The following is a 19,376-nucleotide window of genomic DNA, read 5'->3' on the forward strand; positions in this document are numbered from 1 at the left end:
ATTTACACTTTAATTACAATTCTATCCATAACAAAAGAAAACCTAATTTCCCCCAAAACTATACAGCAGATAGAGTTGGATTTATTTCCAGAAGATCTACAATATTACATGACAAGTTTCAATTATCAGAATTTTACCATTACAACATGTCACAATGCCCAATGCTCACAGATGTCCAATCGGAATGGATTCATTTACATATGCCTATGCAGGAGCCCAAGCCCATGGTGAACGTTCCATCGTGTGATGTCACAATGCCCAATGCTCAAATACATTGTTGCCATAGAGAGGGAGTACAGAGAAGGTTCACCAGACTGATTCCTGGAATGTCAGAACTTTCAAATGAAGAAAGACTGGATAGACTCGCCTTGTACTCACTAGATTTTAGAAGATTGAGGGGGTATCTTATAGAAACGCTTAAAATTCTTAAGGGGTTGGACAGGCTAGATGCAGGAAGATTGTTCCGGATGTTGGGGAAGACCAGAACAAGGGGTCAAAGTTTAAGGATAAGGGGGAACGCTGAATCGCCGACATCTTTTCCATTTTGGTAGAGATTTCACTTTTCTTTCTAAGTATCCGTTCCTCATTACATTTCGACGTGTTTAAGTGTACGTTTTTAATCAAATCCTAACCCCCCCCCCCCCCCCCCCCCAATATTTCAAAACTAAACTGGCTTCACACCCACAGAAGCTTCACCAGCCCCAGCCCCTGCTGAACGTTCCATCGTGTGATGTCACAATGCCCAATGCTCAAAGACATCGTTGCCATAGAGAGGGATTACAGAGAAGGTTCACCAGGCTGATTCCTGTTATGTCAGAACTTTCACCACTTAAAAGTGTAATGCCCCAACGCAAAAGTGTAATGCCTCCTCCCCCCCCCCCACCCCCCCCAGTTTTTGAAATAAAAACTGGCTTCTCACCCATACAAGCAGCCATTTCGGAAGACATTTCACTTTCCCTTCCAGCTATCCACTCCTCATTACATTTCGTTATGGTTATGTCCATTTTTTTCATTAAAACCTTCTCCTCCCCCCCCCCCCCCCCCCCCTCACTCATTTTGTCGCCTCCTGCTGGCCAGCGACCATAACGGCTGCTGGCGCCCGCAGCAAACCCTCACGCCACGCCATTTAAAAACGGCCTTTCGGGAACGGCTCTACTTCGAGGACCACGTCTCCCGTGGGGGCTGCGGGTAGGCAACGGCTGCGTTGGGGCATTACACTTTTAAGGCTCTGTGTGTGGGGATGCTTCGTGTGTGTGATGCCGCCCCGCCACCCTCCCCCCCCCCCCCCCCCCCCCCCCCCCCCGCGTTGCCGAGATGAACCCGACTTCGACGACTTCAAGATACGCTATTTTAAGACGGCCGGAACCTGACTTCGACGACCACGTCTCTGCTGGGGGCTACAGGTAGGGAACGGTCTTTATACACTTTTCCAACTCTGTGTGTGGGGGTGGTTAGTGTGTGTGATGCCGCCCCCCACCCCCCCCCCAGTGGGGGCTACGGGTAGGGAACGGCTGCGTTGGCTAAAGGGATCAGGGGTTATGGAGAGAAGGCAGGTACATCACTCCCCCTACCGCTCCCTCCCTCCCCACTCTTCCACTTCTCTCCCCCTTCCTCTCCACTCTCCCTCCCCACTCTTTCCCCTCTCTATATTCATAAAATGCAAGAGATTGTATGAACAGTGCATGTCTCATATTCATTTTAATCATCATTATGCAATAATTAACATTAGTTTAGCATGGCCATCAAGTTACAGTCTTCAGTATATATTTTAAGTAGACAAAAATGCTGGATAAACTCAGCGAGTGAGGCAGCATCAATGGAGCGAAGGAACGGCTGACGTTTCGGGTCGAGACCCTTCTTCAGATTGATGTGTGGGTGGGGGGGGCGGGAAGAAGAAAGTAAGAGGTGGAGACAGTAGGCTGTGGGAGAGCTGGGGAGGGGAAGGAGGGAGAAAGCAAGGACTACCTGAAATTGGAGGTCAATGTTCATACCGCTGGGGTGTAAACTACCCAAGTAAAATATGAGGTGCTGCTCCTCCAATTTGCAGTGGGACTCACTCTGGCTACGGAGGAGGCCCAGGAGAGAAAGGTCGGATTCGGAATGGGAGGGGGAGTTGAAGTGCTGAGCCACCGGGAGTTCAGGTTGGTTAATGCGAACTGTGTGGAGGTGTTGGGCGAAGCGATCGCCAAGCCTGCGCTTGGTCTCACCAATGTCGAGCAGTTGACACCTAGAGCAGCGGATGCAATTATGTGGTTGGAGAAGGTGCAGGTGAACCTCTGCCTCACCTGGAAAGACTGCTTGGGTCCTTGGATGGAGTCGAGGGGGGAGGTAAAGCGACAAGTGTAGCATTTCCTGCGGTTGCAAGGGAAAGTACCAGGGGAGGTGGTGGTTTGGGGGGAGAAGGGACGAATTGACCAAGGAGTTACGGAGGGAGCAGTCTCAGCGGAAAGCCGAAAGGGAAGGAGATGGGAAGATGTGGCCAGTGGTGGGATCCCGTTGGAGGTGGCGAAAATGTCAGAGGATTATCTGTTGTATGTGACGGCTGGTAGGGTGGAAGGCGAGGACAATGGGGACTCCGTCCTTGTTACGAGTGAGGGGGATGGGGAGTGAGAGTGGAGCTACGGGATATAGAGGAGACCCTGGTGAGAACTTCATCTATATTCGAAGAGGGGAACCCCCGTTCCCTGAAGAACGAGGACATTTCCAATGCCCTGGTTTGGAACACCTCATCCTGGGTGCAGATCCGGCATAGACGGAGGAATTGGGAGTAGGGGGATAGAGTCCTTAAAGGAAGCAGGGTGGGAAGAAGTGTAGTCCAGATGGCCATGGGAGTCAGTGGGTTTGTAGTAGATGTCAGTCAGTAGTCTGTTACCTGCGATGGAGATTGTGAGGTCTAGAAACCGTAGGGAGATGTCGGAAATGGTCCAGGTTAATTTGAGTGCCGGAAAAAAGTTTTCATTTTAATTAATTATTTTAAATTTATTTTAATCACTTAAATAATTTTCTTCAAACAGTTTTAAACTGAACTTAAATAAGTACTGCTGCACTGTCCACAAAATGTTTAATGAAACTTAATAAACAGACAAGAAGCAAAAGCATTTGAAAGCAGTTAAACTAAAAAAGTGACAGATGATGATTTTATGTGATGAAACCTAACCTTTATTTCCTCAAAGAACTGAGTAGTTTCACCTTCAATGATTGGTTGCAATGTCTGGCCACGACGTTTATTTGATGGAGAACCCTGGAAGAAAATAAAAGATTTACCATGAAGCAACGTTAACGTATCAGGTTTAAGAAAGAACTGCCGATGCTGGAAAAATCGAAGGTAGTCAAAAATGCTGGAGAAACTCAGCGGGTGAGGCAGCATCTATGGAGCGAAGGAATAGGTGACGTTTCGGGTCGAGGGTCTTCTTCAGACTGATGGGGGGGTGGGGGACAGAAGAAAGGAAGAGGCGGAGACAGTGGGCTGTGGGAGAGCTGGGAAGGGGAGGGGAAGGAGGGAGAAAGCAAAGACTACCTGAACTTGGAGAAGTCAATGTTCATACCACTGGGGTGTAAACTACCCAAGCGAAATATGAGGTGCTGCTCCTCCAATTTGCAGTGGGACTCACTCTGGCCATGGAGGGGGCCCAGGACAGAAAGGTCGGATTCGGAATGGGAGGGAGAGTTTAAGTGCTGAGCCACCGGGAGATCAGGTAGGTTATAGCGGACTGTGCGGAGGTGTTGGCGAAGCGACCGCCAAGCCTGCGCTTGGTCTCACCGATGTAGAGCAGTTGATACCTAGAGTAGCGGAAGAGGTTGGAGGAGGTGCAGGTGAACCTCTGCCTCACCTGGAAAGACTGCTTGGGTCCTTGGATGGAGTGAAGGGGGGGAGGTATAGCGACAAGTGTAGCATTTCCTGCGGTTGCAAGGGAAACCGCTCCCTCCATAACTCCTTGGTCAATTTGTCCCTTCTCACCCCCTCCCCTGGTACGTTCCCTTGCAACCGCAGGCAATGCTACACTTGTCGCTTTACCTCCCCCATTGACTCCATTCAAGGACCTAAGCAGTCTTTCCAGGTGAGGCAGAGGTTCACCTGCACCTCCTCCAACCTCATCTATTGCATCCGCTGCTCTAGGTGTCAACTTCTCTACATCAATGAGACCAAGCGCAGGCTTGGTGATCGCTTCGCCCAACACCTCCACACATTCCGCATTAACCAACCCGATCTCCCAGTGGCTCAGCACTTCAACTCCCACTCCCATTCCGAATCCGACCTTTCTGTCCTGGGCCTCCTCCATGGCCAGAGGGAGTCCCACCGCAAATTGGAGGAGCAGCACCTCATATTTCGCTTGGGTAGTTTACACCCCACCGGTATGAACATTGACTTCTCCAATTTCAGGTAGTCCTTGCTTTCTCCCTCCTTCCCCTCCCCTTCACAGCTCCCCCACAGTCCACTGTCTCCTTTTTTCTTCCAGCCCCTCCCTCCACATCAGTCTGAAGAAGGGTCTCGACCCGAAACGTCACCTATTCCTTCACTCCATAGATGCTGCCTCACCCGCTAAGTTTCTTCAGCATTTTTGTTAAACATAATGTGTCAGGTTGGTTTCCTTGAAATACAGCTTAAAATGAGATCAGTTTCTACATTGATAAAAGTAGCACTGATAATTAGATTATTCAGTGGCATCTTGTATTAAATCAATTACATCAGAATGCAATATTCAAAATGCAGAAAGAAATCAAAACAATCTCAAATGCTTGTGTGAGAATATTAGGCTAATTGCAGGAAAAACACATCAATAAAAGTTTTTAAAAAACACATATTTGTGTGAACCTCTTTCAAATGGTTTAAAAGCAGGCAAATAAATGTAACCCAGAGGGACTGGCAGCCTGCCTGTCCCGCTGAGTTACTCCAGTATTTCGTGTCTATCTTCGGTATAAACCAACATCTGGATTTCCTTCCTACATAATAAATGTAACCAGTGTCTTCAGAGAAGATGACACAAAGTGTTGGAGTAACTCAGCAGGTCTGGCAAATCTCTGGAGGACATGGATAGGTGACATTGCAGATTGGGACCCCTCTTTAAGTCCGAATCTAGCTGGGAATCAAATGGTTAACCAGCACTAGTATTTTAACAACAGATTTAATAGATTATTTGAATTTAAAATCTCCAAATGCCATAGCAAAATTTGAATTCACATCAGTAACTGGAAACTCTGGGTGTCAGTCAAGGAATGAAATCAAGTATGATATTGCTGTGTCTCAAGGGACCCGGCCTAAAATGTTGCTTATCCATTCTCTCCACAGATGCTGCATGTCCTGCTAACTCTAGTATTTTGTTTATGAAACTCTACCCTCCTGTACAAGTATGCTATATTTTGCTTAAAGATCTTGTTCAAAATTTTAACTAGCCTACACTAGCGCTTACAATATTTCTAATTGACAACACTGCATGTGCTCAGTTATTAGTGTACATAGAGGTTCATACCTCTTGCAGTAGAAAAGAAACAGTTGCATGGCTCCAAAGAATCTTGATGAGTAAAAATGGAAAGAAAATAATGCAAATCCTTACCTAAACTTAATATTCATGTTTTTCCCCCAAAAGCAATCCAATCACAGTAAATTATCAGTGGTATTATACAATACATGGTACATTACAATAGTTAGCCTAATACTGTGCAAGAAAACAACTTGCTGTGAAATCCCTGTGGTTTGGAAGAAGTAGGATATTTCACGGTGATTGGCAGAATTCTGCATAGAAGCAGCCAAGGTAACTTTTCCACTCCCACATACCTATTCATGTACAAGAAGCTGCATAGGAGAGTTGGCCATTTACCCTATTACATAATTTGTTAAATTTACTTTCTAGCTGTGGTGAACTGCCCCATTACAACACCAAAGAGTCCACACTAAACTGATAGGATGTGCAGTACAGATTGCTACAAGATTTCTGTTAGTCTTGTGTTACAGTCTGTGACCTGCTAAGAGCCGAGTCTCATTTCTTTTGTACAGTTTCAAACTCCTTAACAATATGATCTTATTGCATCTTGTGAGCCCAGACCCAGGTCAAATGTTTACAACTGTCCTAGTTAATGGGGGGGGGAGGGGGGGGGGGGGTTAAATCACTTTTCTCTGTCTATATCATATCACTAGAGTGATATTCTATTACCTGAAACTGAATATAAATTATTTTTTTAAATATAAAATTCTCTATTAACACAAATAACTGTTGGTAGCAACATTCACCCACCATCCTTACACTTACACTTTGGCGCTTTGGGAGCACCAAAAGCATTCACTCGATACACTTTGTAATCCTTCACTCAGAAATGTTCAGAAGCACTTCAGATTTCACAAATCCAGTTCTAAATCCCAAATCCAGTTCACTGCCACATTCCTTAATCCTTCCGTGTAATGTAGTTAACTATCCAAGATCCTAGACAAGCTAAAATGCCCCCTCAACCAGGATGACGAAAGGCATAGTCTGCAGATTCCAGCCCAATCTCTGCCCTCTCATCAGTTTCAATCCATCTTTTAGACATTGTCTCAGGGAAACAACAATTCAGTAAAAGAGTCAATGCCCAATTTGACAATTAACTTGACTTCACATACCTTCAATTCTCCATCTCCACGATTACCCATTTCTGCCACCAGAACATAAACTGCTTCTCAATGCGTTTGTTAAAGGGGCGACTCAATTATTCCAATCTCTTCTTCGTTTGTCTCACATCTTGCAATGTTCAAATGTGACCTCATCCAAACCGCCACAGACTATATCCTAACACATGTGCTTACTATTCTTAGTCCACTTTTATAACAATTCCTCCTTACAACTAATCCAGCTTTAATCTATTCTGGTCTCCTACTTTCTTCACTTCAAGCCTTCGGTTTTCTAGCTCCCAAACTAGAAATTTTATAAGACTACTTTGAAATTATTATTTTTTTACAAAACTCTGCTTACCTGCCCTCTTCAGGCTTGTTTTCATATTTTGTTTGATACTTGTAGCCTTAGCACATTTTACCTAGATTATTGTTAATCTGAATATTTAAGGAAAGCGTTTTACTTACAATAACAGGTGTTGCTTTGGCTAACATCTGCTTCACAAGTCGATATCTATCGTATAAAGGCTTCACCAGCTGTCTTTCTTCCCTGGTGACCTAAAAAATTAAATAAGCCTCATTAAAAATTGAACATTAAGTACAGGTACAAATCGCTCGGTATATTATGATATACTTTTGCAGGATAATTCAAGGCAAGACTATTTTTGTATTTAGTCTTGTTGATTCAAGAAATGTTAAACAGTTAATGTACCTAACATTCAAACATTATACTGTACTTTAAAATAAATAAATGATGTATTTCATATAATTTAATTGTTCCAAGGGAATAGAATAAAGACTACAGTGTAATCCAGGTTTCAGTTTCAGATACAATCACAAACCATTTTTATCTTCACTCTGGCAATTTCTGATGCTATCCAAATCCTTGGCTTTCATGAAAATTTAATGCTTGAAAGTCTGTCCTTTTGTCATTTACGTTGCTTTCAGCCCTAAGACGCTAACATCACATGAATAGTTCTCCAAGGTTCCAATGTTCATTAACACTCATTCCCTCCAGATTTGTACTCCATTTTGTGCATTTCTCCAGTCAATTTACAAATATTTAAACAATATTTGTTTAGAGATTTATTTTTTGAAAATTGTCCTGAATAAAAATAGACAGGTGTGTATATACCGGACATCCGTGAATGCTCTCAAAATGCAAGAGACTCTTCTGAAGAGCTATTTTCTCTGCCGTTAAGTGATTCTGTCTCATTTCCTGTAAAAAAAAAAAAAGTTCAATTAAAAAATGCTATTATAATAAATCCTCAAAGCAAATGTTGTAAACTAATGTTTCTTTGGCACTAATTCAGACTTTACTTATTGACACATTAAAGAACATTCTTCAGATTATATCTACAATACTGCTTCATGGCAAATCCTCTGCACCAGGATGGATTTGCAGAGGAAAGAATACATTGCATTCAACCATTCGACTTAAATAAGATTTTAATCTCAAAAGGAGCTCCATTGTTCCAAGAGCATCTGTCCATAGTGCTGATCAACAAATATGTGATTTATACCCACCGAATGTATGGAAGCCATCTAAATATCACATTAATTAAAGGCAGTGGTCAAAAGGCAAACAAGCAGCATTGAAATTTATTTTATTTAATATATTAATAGTCAAAAGGTTGCTAACCAATACCTTAATATCCTCTGGCCAGTCTTCTTCAGCTCGTTTCTCTTTAAGTCTTTTTAAGATTGTTTCTACTGTTGCTTCCATAGATGGCTTTTTCTCCTTCTCAGATGTTTCTCTATAAACATCTCTTTGCTCATGTTCCAGACAAGAACCAAAGCTCTTTGGAAGAGTATTGCTTCTTGGACGTATTATAGGCAAAGTTTCTAAATCGTTGTCAGAAGTTTTATATTTCATCTCTATTATGAAAATACAGAAACAATGCTCATGAGTTCATTTGTTGACAATGCATAAAAATAGATCTGCCAATTAAATCATATTGTTTGGCTTTGTGACCTCTACATCTGGAACACAATACATTAAGAAAATTGCACATTAAGTATTGATCATTATGACAATGGGAAATTTAGATTTTTTCTGGATTCAGTCATGCTGCTGAAGCAATGGACGAGACAGCTCAGCTAGCAGCTGCTTGTAGCAAACCTGGCTGAACATGTAGTTATTCAGCTCCAAGCTGATTGACTACAGAGTAGCTGCAGCTATGCAATCTTTTAAAATGAATTGATCAATAAATACAACTTGGTCAAATGCAGTTGCCACCTGAAAAGCAGGATCATGAAATAGAAGAGATGAATGAAACATTTATCAATAACTATAAAACAAAATTCTATTGGAAAAGGGAAAACAGGGAGAATAATGCTTCAATTTCCATAGACTAAAACCCACCTAAAATACACGTTCTAGAGCTTGGCAGTAGAGATAAGGATGGTGGCAATTACAAAACATTGCAGGGGAAAAAAAGGAAAGATATCTGGTGACATAGTACAAGAGACTATAGGGACGCCATAGATGATTAATGCAAAAGGGAAAATTCAGAAGCAGAGAAAGTCAAGGGCTAAGAGGTAAAAGGAGAATTAACTATTATATCACATGTTTAAGAAGGAACTACAGATGCTGGAAAATCAAAGGTAGACAAAAATGCTGGAGAAACTCAGCGGATGAGGCAGCATCTATGGAGCGAAGGAAATAGGCGATGTTTCGGGTCGAGACCCTTCTTCAGTTATATCACATTATCAGTTTGTACCTTCTTCATTTATCAGTCAAAATTCTTCCAAGAATCCTTACTTCAAAAGTTTGCTTTAGGTTTTGCAAGCTTTGCAAGGTTACAAGGATTCATTTTTCTTTCCACAGGAGCTCAATTTCTCTCAACCATAAGGCACTGTAGCATCAATGGCTTATGAGGAGAGAGTCAGAGGCTTTTCTCCAGGGTGGAAATATCAAATACTAGAAAACATTACCCCTCTCACCTTGAAGCTATATTTAAATATTTAACGTAGATTTACGAGGCAAATTCTCCCATCCCCCTCCCTCCCAAAACACACGCATGTACACACACACACACACACACAGAATGACAGTTGCCTGGAACAAACTGTTAGGTGAAGTAACGGAAGCAAATATGATAGCAACATTTAAGAGGCCTCTAGACAGATTCATGAACAGGCAAGAAATTGAAGGATACAGAACGCATGTAGTCAGATGTGCAGTTTAATTTGGTATTGTGTTTGGCACAGGCATCATGGGCTGAAGGGCCTGTGCCTGTGCAGCACTATGCTCTCATTATGATGTAGCTCTATTCAGCCACAAAAGGTCAGTTGACATGGCCATCCCAACTGTGGCTACCACGTGCACTGGTACTGCAATTTCTCCATTGCTTTGTGCCTGGAAGTTTCTTTTGGAGTTTTTAACATCTGCATTTCCCCCCCCCCCCACTAATGCACACATCAGATTACTTCTTTTCCATCATCATCTCCGCTGGATTGGAGGAAATTACTCTTTTCAGTCCATCTACATCTTAAAGGAATTTGCCTGTGATTTGGAATCATTTCACCAAATAGCTTCTCACAAATGCCTGTTCAAATCCAAATCACCAACCACCCAGTTAAGATTTCCATCCAAGCAGATAGCTGCTATATAACAACATTCCTCAGATTTCCCATAGGAGCTAAATGTGCAGGGAATAGAGGGATATGGATCATGTACAGGCAGGTGAGATCAGTTTAACTTGTTCAGCACAAACATAGTGGCCTTTTCCTGTGCTGTATTGTTCTATGTGATAACAAATGTCAAATTGACCTGTGTATACAAGCACATCAAGAAGTCTTTACCTTTAAATTGTTTGCGTAACTTGACTAATTCATTCATCCATTTCAAAACCTTTGGATTTGCTACTTTGTCACTGTAGGACGGCTGGAAGAAAACACCATATTTTGCCATTAATTAGAGCATTAGCACACAAAAATATAATTTCAAACATTTTGCCTGCTAAAATTTATATAATGAATTGATTATTTTTAACTAATATTAATCCTACAGCAATAGATGCTGCTTTTCTATGAAAATGGTAAAATAAGAAATTGCAAAAATGTGATGTCTCCCCCCGCACTGCACTGCCTCCCCACACAGGTCTTAATTATTCATGGTATCTATTTTTCTTTTCAATTCTGAGACAGGAGTGCAGTCCCATGCAAGAGATTTGATCATGAATTAACCAAACAGTGCAACAACAATGCTGAGGGAATACTCGTTCCCATTAGTTAAATGACAATATTTGCCCCTTAACTAATGGTCCAGAGTAAATTATCCAGTCAATTTATGTTAATGTTGTTTATAGGACCTTTCAAATATCATTTGCCACCTATCCGTAAAATGTAACAGCGACTATTTCAGAGACTACCAATTGTCTACAAAGCACCCAGATGCTTTTATATTGGTGATTTGGTGCATTTGTAATCTTGTAATTTGTAATTTTGCATTTGTTTTCATATGATTATTTCGAATTGAAGCATTGACCACAGTTATAAAAAAATGTCTGTAGTCATAATATAGGTTATCCCAGATCAGAGAAGCAGATCTTTAAAGGCAGAGGGTGAAACACCAGCCTGCCTCGTCTTTTCTTCGTTTGATGTTTTGGCCTGTGTTTACTTGTATGTTTTTAGTATACTTTTAGTTTTTGTATTATGAGAGGGCGGGGGTTGGGGGAAGCCTTTATCTCTTTCCTCGACGGAGATGTGACTTTTTCCATCGTATCTCCATCTGCACTGCGGCTTTACCATCGTGGAGCTGCCGGTCCCTTTGTTAGGGATCGGATGCGGCACCAACCGCAGAAGCTTCGACCGCCTTGATCGCGGGAGCTTCGATCACCCCGATGCAGGAACTTCGATCGCCAACTGCAGGAGCTTTGATCGCCCCAACTAGGGAAGTTTCGATTGCCCTGACCGCGAGAGAAAAGGTATAAGTTATTTGCCTTCCATCACAGTGGGGAATGTGAGGTCGCCGAAAAAACAAGATGGACGTGCTGCCTGCATTGGTGAGGACTCGTAGGGAGTGCCGTGATGTCAGTGTTTTGTAGGGACATGGCTCCATGAGGACATCCCAGAGTCTAGTGCGATTGTGGACGGATTTCTGACTTCGTGCAGACAGGGACTGCAGAGAGAGTGACAGAGGCCGGTCAAAATTTGGTAAAGGAGCGTGTGTGTGGGGCTGTGGGTCTCCGCTTATGCTTTGTGCCCTGGAGATTCTCACACGTTGTTGTGGTAGCTTTTTAAGTCTATGTTTACTTTTTAGGTCGTTAAGTATCTGGTGCTTTTTTTGTATGACTGTTGGCAAATCAAATTCCTTGTATGTTTACATACTTGGCTAATAAATTAATTCCAATTAAATTAATTACAATTACAATTATCAAAGCTGCAGGAATTTAGATGCAAGGAATTTCTGAGAGTGAATTTCAGGCACACTTCAATGATTGAAAGTACATTCGCTAAAAGTGAAAGGGTTCGGCAGAAAATTCCGCCATCAGAGAAGATAAAAAGTCAGGTGTTTTAGAGTTCTAAATCAGGTATAATAATTACAAAGGTGAATGTATATTTAAGGATGTCATTAGGAGAATTCCACGCAATGTCCAAGGAAAGGCTAGTCAAAGTCACTGGAATGTCATATCTTGAAGTGATAAAGGGTTAGATCAGATGTTTAATGGCAAATAGACTTGGAGGTTGTAGTAAAGACAGGGTTAGAAAATCGGAATCCAAAGGGAGTGTTACAAAATTTGATTAAGCCCAACATTGTCGCCTCCTTTTACACGAGTTGGGACATGAGATAGCATGAGATTCCAAATTAGCAATAAGAATAAGAAATTAGTGCAATATTATTCAAGGCTGCAAATTATTTTGCCCAACTCTTTCTGCAAAAAGCAGAGCACTCGAGATTTAAAAAGCATAGGGTAAGAGGGTCAGAAGGAAAGAATAAAAGAAGTCTGCAAGAAGATAGGTCAGATAAGATTCTGCAAGGCAAACCAGTTTATGTAAATAAAGTAAATAAATAATTTCAATAAATAAGGGGAAAAGAAAAAGGCAACCAGAAGTGTGGAAAGGCAAATCCAGAGTTCATAGAGAGAGAATCACAGATAGCAGTTTTGCTAATCCAATTTACATCCAACAGACCCACCTCAGTTCCACTTTTCCATCTCTCCTATATCCACCGATTATTTTAGGATTACAAATCTGATTTTGCTCATCCCACATTCATTCCACATTTCCATTAGTATATCCTTAATTAATCCCACATTCCAATCACTTTATTCTACATTAATCTCACATTTCCCATCAATTTATCCAGCATTAAATCACAATACCACCGTAATCCCTCTGTATTTAGCTCAAATGCAATCTTAAAAACCTCAGTAGCATCTTGAAAATGAAGCATAGGGCTCAACCCTTCCTAGCAGCAGTTAAGATTAATTATTTGGGATTGGACATTGAACAGGACAAGAACAAATAATAGAATTGCAAGTTCTAGTAGCATCTACAATTTTGAAAAGTACATTGATGGATAAGCTGTTTTCCTAGCTCTGCTAAAATGGATAGAAGCTTATGTGCACTACCAATGGAATCAAATGGTAAAACTAATCATTTTGTGCATTTCAGGTGAGCATATTGTGCCATAGTCCTCTGTGCATGAAGTGCATTCATTCGTGAAGGTGCATGGGTTGTGTCCAACAGTTGGAAAGCACTCGCACTAAATCAATTTGCACATTCATAACCCATGGACTCTTAATATTCGGTTAAATTATTTTACTTTACAATCTTTCGAAACAAGCGAAGGACTAGTTCAATTCAGATATTTTCACTACAGTCGAGAAAATAATTGCCATTCACTTCCAAATGGTCTGAATTAGTTTAGTTTCACAATTTCTAAACATACCATTAAATTTCTCAGGTTTAAAGGAAAGAAATAGCTTATCCTGTAAGGATTGAGAGACCAAAATGTGATCGTTATTTCTAACAATAATTATATACAAAATAAGAACTATTTTCATTATGGACTTCTCATTTATGGATTATATTATAATAATATTTTATTCACTTTGTCAAACACTTTAAATGTTTTTTCTCTACATGCAGATTCCAAATCATTTTTTGTGCTTGATGGAACTACTCAAAAGATTACTACTCAAAAGCCATGGAATCTGTTGCAAGTCAATGGAAACTAAAAATCCAAATAAGATTTTTTGCCCTTTCAAATCCCACTAAATAAAAAATACATAGCTCTAATCATGTGTGAAACTCTGCATCACCAATATATACGCCAATATATTGACTGAATATATTTTTGCTTTGTAATATTTCCAATAATGATTAAATATTCAAGAAATTAATGTCTGGAAATTTGACAAAAATATTTCTGTGTTCACCTTCAACAGCAATCCATTTGACCAGTCAACCTTTATAACACTTTCAAAAGCTCACCTTGTACTTTTGATCCTTCTCAAATTGTGCTTCAAATAACTTAATTTTCTTTTTAATATTCTGAATCTTTTTTGTCAGCTGCAACTGAGTCTGCTCTTCCTTTTCATCGTCTTTGGAATCAAGCGATGATCTTCGAGGCCTGAAAATATAATTACAATAGGCAAGAAGGAAATTTAAAGCTTCTACAAAAATAGGAATACAAAATTTCTTGGTAGATCTCTCACTAGTGAGGCATAAGATGTTTGTCATCAAATAATGATGATGTTTTTAAAATACTGTTTATTGTGGAAAGAATTATCCAAACAATGTTACCTATCAAAAGCAATTAACAATAAACACAAAAGTATAAAGTAAGATTGTGATGGTGAGTTTATCTAATCAACAGTTGGCCCAATCAGACAAGGTTATTTCAAGTGATCCAATTTTACAAAGGATGACAATAGGTTCATTACAATCAGCCTCAGAGCACCTGGGTTTAAGAGATGCAAGTGGATAATCATTACAATTTTAAAATTCAGTCAAAGTGCACCCTTAGGCACATACGTACAAAGCAGAACGACATGATTAAACAATCCATCATAAATTATTTATATCGTCACTAGAAAATTGCACAAGCGATTGCCATAAGTGAAACTGTTGTGCACTGCTAAATTATTGTGAATTGCCAAGAAGGCCATTCCCTGATCTGGAATTCAAATGGCGAGTAGGAGAAGTCAAATGTTTAATTCCGATGGCAAATAGTTCTGTACAGAAAAATATACAATTCAAGAACCAAAATCAATCTGTTGTGTGTACGACACCGGAAAATACAAGGCACTAAAGAACTGTAACCAAACAGTAGAAATGACATTATGAAGGAGCAATGGGAATAATAAATGAAGGAGCAGTACAAATCATACCTAAAGCTGGAAAGTCCTTTTAGCGAGGCAGTTATTGAATCAGACTCATCTAGAAAACGCTGCCTATGACCAAAATTAAGGTAACGGCGGCATAACGTAGGCTGTGGGTCTTCTTCAAGTGGGTGATTAGTCAGTCTCCCAGCCTGTGGTGAGAGTTGTGCCTCTCCTAATTCATGCTCATATTCATCCTGCCATGATTTAAATACAGGAACCGGATCTACACAAGGAACAAAAGAAAAATTGGCAATTACATAAATTCAACACCACTGCAACAGTTTAGTCACAACCAAGTCAACAGCTTCCTAACACAAGGATTGTAAGTTCCAAAAATATCACCACTGTATTTCATTATATGGCTAAACTGTCATTGCACAATTTGATGTTCCCAAAATATGACCACAAAAATAATATTTGCTATATCTTACCTGTATGGCCGAATGCACAACAAGGAGCCAGTGCGCCAAATTCAGGCAATGGAACAGTTCCATCCAGCCTGCATCAGTAAGTGAAAGGCCAACAACGTTCACCATTCCTCAACCCATACTTACCTACAGCAGGAGCTGGATTCTTCTTACTATGTTACGCATCATGGTTCAAGATAGACTATGCAGATTTTATTTTCTCTACCAGTATGCAAGATGCTAAAATTATAATCCCAAATCAGAATGAAACATTATAATGTTGGATGACATCACACAAGGAAGAATTTGAATCCTGGGAAGCGGAAAGGTCCAAGTCTTCTTTGAAACAACGAAACTAACAGGTGTCAAAGCTGTACCATTTTCCATGGAAATTAATAAAGCTACTAAATTTATGTTACTACTAACCTAGTGTAGTTTCAGAGCTCAGATTTCCCAGAGTAACTACAGAGAAACAGCAGGTAAACTAGCAATCAGGCCCAGGGGCACAAATAGAATTACTGCAACCAGGACTTCTGAAGTAATACAGGATTTGCATTTTTAAAGTGGCTCTCAGATTATTAATCTGACCGTACTCACAATTTAGAAAAATGCACCACTCGTCTACGAGCAGAGGCGAGAGGAGTTTGGGGAATTACTCATACAAAAAAAGATTCCCGTTTAGTCTGGCTAATCTTCCAAAAAAAATCAGAAAGAAGCTTCTACAATTAATGCATTCCTTCTATTGATTTAAAAAAAACAATTTTGAATTGCTAAAGCCTTTTCTGAAACTTTATTGTCAAGAAAATTCCACAATTCACTTGGGCAGCTTACAACCCAGTGGTATGAATATTGACTGCTCTAACTTCAAATAACCCGTGCTTTCCCTCTTTCCATCCTGCCCCCATCCTAGTTCTCCAACTAGTTTTACTCTCCTCCTGATTAAATGTTACTGATTTTATGCCTCATTGCCACCTTCTAACAATGATACCCTCTACATTTTCCTTGCATTTCATCCCCTTTGATCTCTTGTTTTCACACCTTTCCCTTCCATATCTCTGTCTTCCTCTCCCCTGACTCAGCCTGAAAAAGGGTCTTGACCCAAAAGCCACCCATTCTATCCAGAGATTCTGCCTGTCACGCTGTATTACCCCAGCATTTTGTGTATATGTCCAGATTCAATACAAACATTTTCAGAAAGAGCACCTGGATTCAACAAAAGCAGGTCTGGGCCAATATCAAGTGCATTGGCATTTAGCAGCACCATTGTTCAGATCAGCAATGCAGCAGAACAGTGATATACAACCTCAATGGATCAGTGACACAACCAGATAAATATGGAGCCATTAAAGAAATAAAATTGTCATATGTGGAAGTGCAATCACATAAACTAGTACTCAAACATTGAACACTAGGCTTAACAATCCTAAAACATTCGTGATTATAGTCATGCAAGTATGTGGTGCTTCGAGGAACTTGGTATATTCTTTACAATTGGAAGGGGAAATTTTCAAAATCTCGTTATTTTCATGAACTTTCATCAAGGCAATCTACCAATTCCTTTAATTGAAATGGGAATAAAGTGATACATTTATTAAAATACATTCTGAAGCTTACAAGTAGTCAGAAGTAATTTGGATTTTAAATAGCACAATCCTTTCACAAAATTACCATGCCTGAGTAACTTGAGTGCAGAAGATTGATTGGATCACTCTCAGATTTATTTCCAAATATATAGCTTAATGAAAATCATTCTATCTAATAGCCACACACTAGCCCATTTTTAGTTGATTTTTGACTTTAATATTTCAATTGGAATTTTCCCATCTGACCATGTCTCATTTACTGTGGGCTCAGGACCAGTCCCTCAGGCAGGAACCACATTTCTATTCACCATCTTGTTATCCATTCATTAGCTCCAAGATTGGATCTGCCTCAGGTATAGTGCAGACATGATCTGTCACTATCAACTTTTTTATTTTATTTTTTATTTTTATTTTTTTAAAGTTTAAGTTTTATTTGTATAGGGACAGTGCATATTAATAAACATTTACATGTAATACGCAAGATTGTAGCCAGTAGCTAATTTCCATCTTTAGTCCCTCTGGTAAACAAGGTAAACACATCACAACACAATCAATCAATAAGAAGAGACAAAACAAAAGACAAAAACTAAACTAAACAAAACAAACAATATGGTTTAGCCTAGGAGTGTCAATTGGCTCATACCCCACAGTCTAATGTGGAGACAGATACAGTTCCAACTGTTACACTGAACTGTGCAATAATGATAACCGTTTATAAGGCATATCACTGAATACTTAAACTGCTACATATGTTCTGTAGAAAGCATCCTGACTGGTTGCATAATTTTCTGGTATGGCAATTCTAATGCACAGGAATGCAAGAGACTGCTAAGTGTGGTGGACTCTGTTCCGTCTACCACAGGAACAGCCTAACCAACTATCTACATGAGGTGCTGCCTCAAGGGGAGACATCAATCATGTAGTATCAGGGCATTGCCACCTTCTCGCTGCTACCATCGGGCAGGAGGTACACATACCAACTAGAAGTCACTCAGCACCAGGTTCAGGAAGAGCTACTTTCCTGCTACCATTGGATTCTTGAACCTGCACAACCTAATCCTGCCTGGACAACACAACACTGCAGAAGACCTCTTACTCGACCATGGTTTCGCTTTGGTTTAATTCTGTCTTGTCTTTTGTTTTAGAAATTTCAACTGTCGCCCATCTGCACTAGGAATTGATTTTGTTAGATTGTATATTCAAAAATATTAATGGTTACAGACAATTTGAAAAGGATAAAAGCTAACGAAATTCAGGCACCTTTGCGACTTTAATAAGCGCTTCTCTGTCCTGTGGCAAAGTGATAAACCAAAATCCTACGGAATACCCAAGTGTAATTGATTAGCACAACTATAGAACACACAACACTGTCAAGTTCTTTGGATAATAATAAATAGCACAAACGGAAAAAATATTCTAAGTTAATGTACGCCCGAGTGATTATGTAAAAATGTTTCCAATAATAATTAGGGGCCGATTGAAAACAACCTATTTATCTTTCATTGCATTTGACTGGGTTCCCTTATTCAGATGCGATAGTGTAAATTTTAATTATAGGAGGCATGAAACCAGACAACTAATGGACGAAGATCAGGAAGCTGCAATATAGACACTGGCTTATATTGATTAGTCTGACCTAGTACAGGTGAACTTGGAACATTGCGATGAATGTAATAAATTATTACAATAGTAACTGATTTATTTATAGATCTCCGTTGTGATGTTGAGACAACACTCTTTAGAATCGGTATTTGAAAAGGATTTAAATTTAAATGAATAGTCAATGGCAAAGAAAAATAGTTCACCTCTGACCCTTGGTGCAACAGCACGTGGAAAGCTAACCACAAAGCATTTGTCAATTCTAAAGAGCAGACTGTCCAGTCCAATGCCACTTGGAATGGGCACTTTCTACAGCAGCTGTCACACCCAGCAGCAGGGCAGGCTAGTCAGCTGATCAGATAGGAAAAACATCCAAAAACAGCAAAAGGAGATAGCATAAAATAAGAGACACAAATCATACATCATTCATTTTGGAGAATGCAAAACAGATTAACGCATAAATGGGTGATGTTTCGGGTCGACACCCTTCCTCAGAAGAAGTCTGAAGAAGGGACTCGACCCGAAATGTCACCCATTCCTTCTCTCCAGAGATGCTGCCTGTCCCGTTGAGTTACTCAAGCATTTTGTGTCTACCTTCAATTTAAATCAGCATCTGCAGTTCTTTCCAAAAACACTTGATGCATAAATGTATGGGTAAAGAAAAGTGCTTTTCAGACCTACCGAGATTATTAAACTGTAACTATGGTTTAAAAATGTTAAAACACTCGGTTTCTCCTGATTAAACACAGCTTAGGTTTTTTGTAAAAGATTCAGCCCTTACAATGACGTGAAAATAGTTGAACTTCACAATTAGTAATTAATTCCACCAGCAGCAGTGGAAGTGCTGGGTATTACAAAGTAACTTCCATAC

General features: G+C 40.1%; 1 protein-coding gene across 4 annotated transcripts in view; it reads right to left on the reverse strand.

Moving 5' to 3' along the window:
* fam13b (family with sequence similarity 13 member B) overlaps window positions 1–19,376 on the reverse strand; it is a 68,043-nt gene that overhangs the window by 6,524 nt on the left and 42,143 nt on the right. For all 4 annotated transcript variants that reach the window (XM_033029388.1, XM_033029387.1, XM_033029389.1 and 1 more), the window contains 7 exons: window positions 14,923–15,139; window positions 14,024–14,162; window positions 10,388–10,469; window positions 8,229–8,458; window positions 7,716–7,799; window positions 7,049–7,138; window positions 3,158–3,241 (listed from right to left, as the gene is read on the reverse strand). In XM_033029388.1, coding sequence (XP_032885279.1) covers window positions 3,158–3,241; window positions 7,049–7,138; window positions 7,716–7,799; window positions 8,229–8,458; window positions 10,388–10,469; window positions 14,024–14,162; window positions 14,923–15,139 — 926 coding nt within the window. The remainder of the gene's footprint in view (window positions 1–3,157; window positions 3,242–7,048; window positions 7,139–7,715; window positions 7,800–8,228; window positions 8,459–10,387; window positions 10,470–14,023; window positions 14,163–14,922; window positions 15,140–19,376) is intronic.

Source organism: Amblyraja radiata, chromosome 11 (genome assembly GCF_010909765.2).
Source record: "Amblyraja radiata isolate CabotCenter1 chromosome 11, sAmbRad1.1.pri, whole genome shotgun sequence".
Taxonomy (NCBI): domain Eukaryota; kingdom Metazoa; phylum Chordata; class Chondrichthyes; order Rajiformes; family Rajidae; genus Amblyraja; species Amblyraja radiata.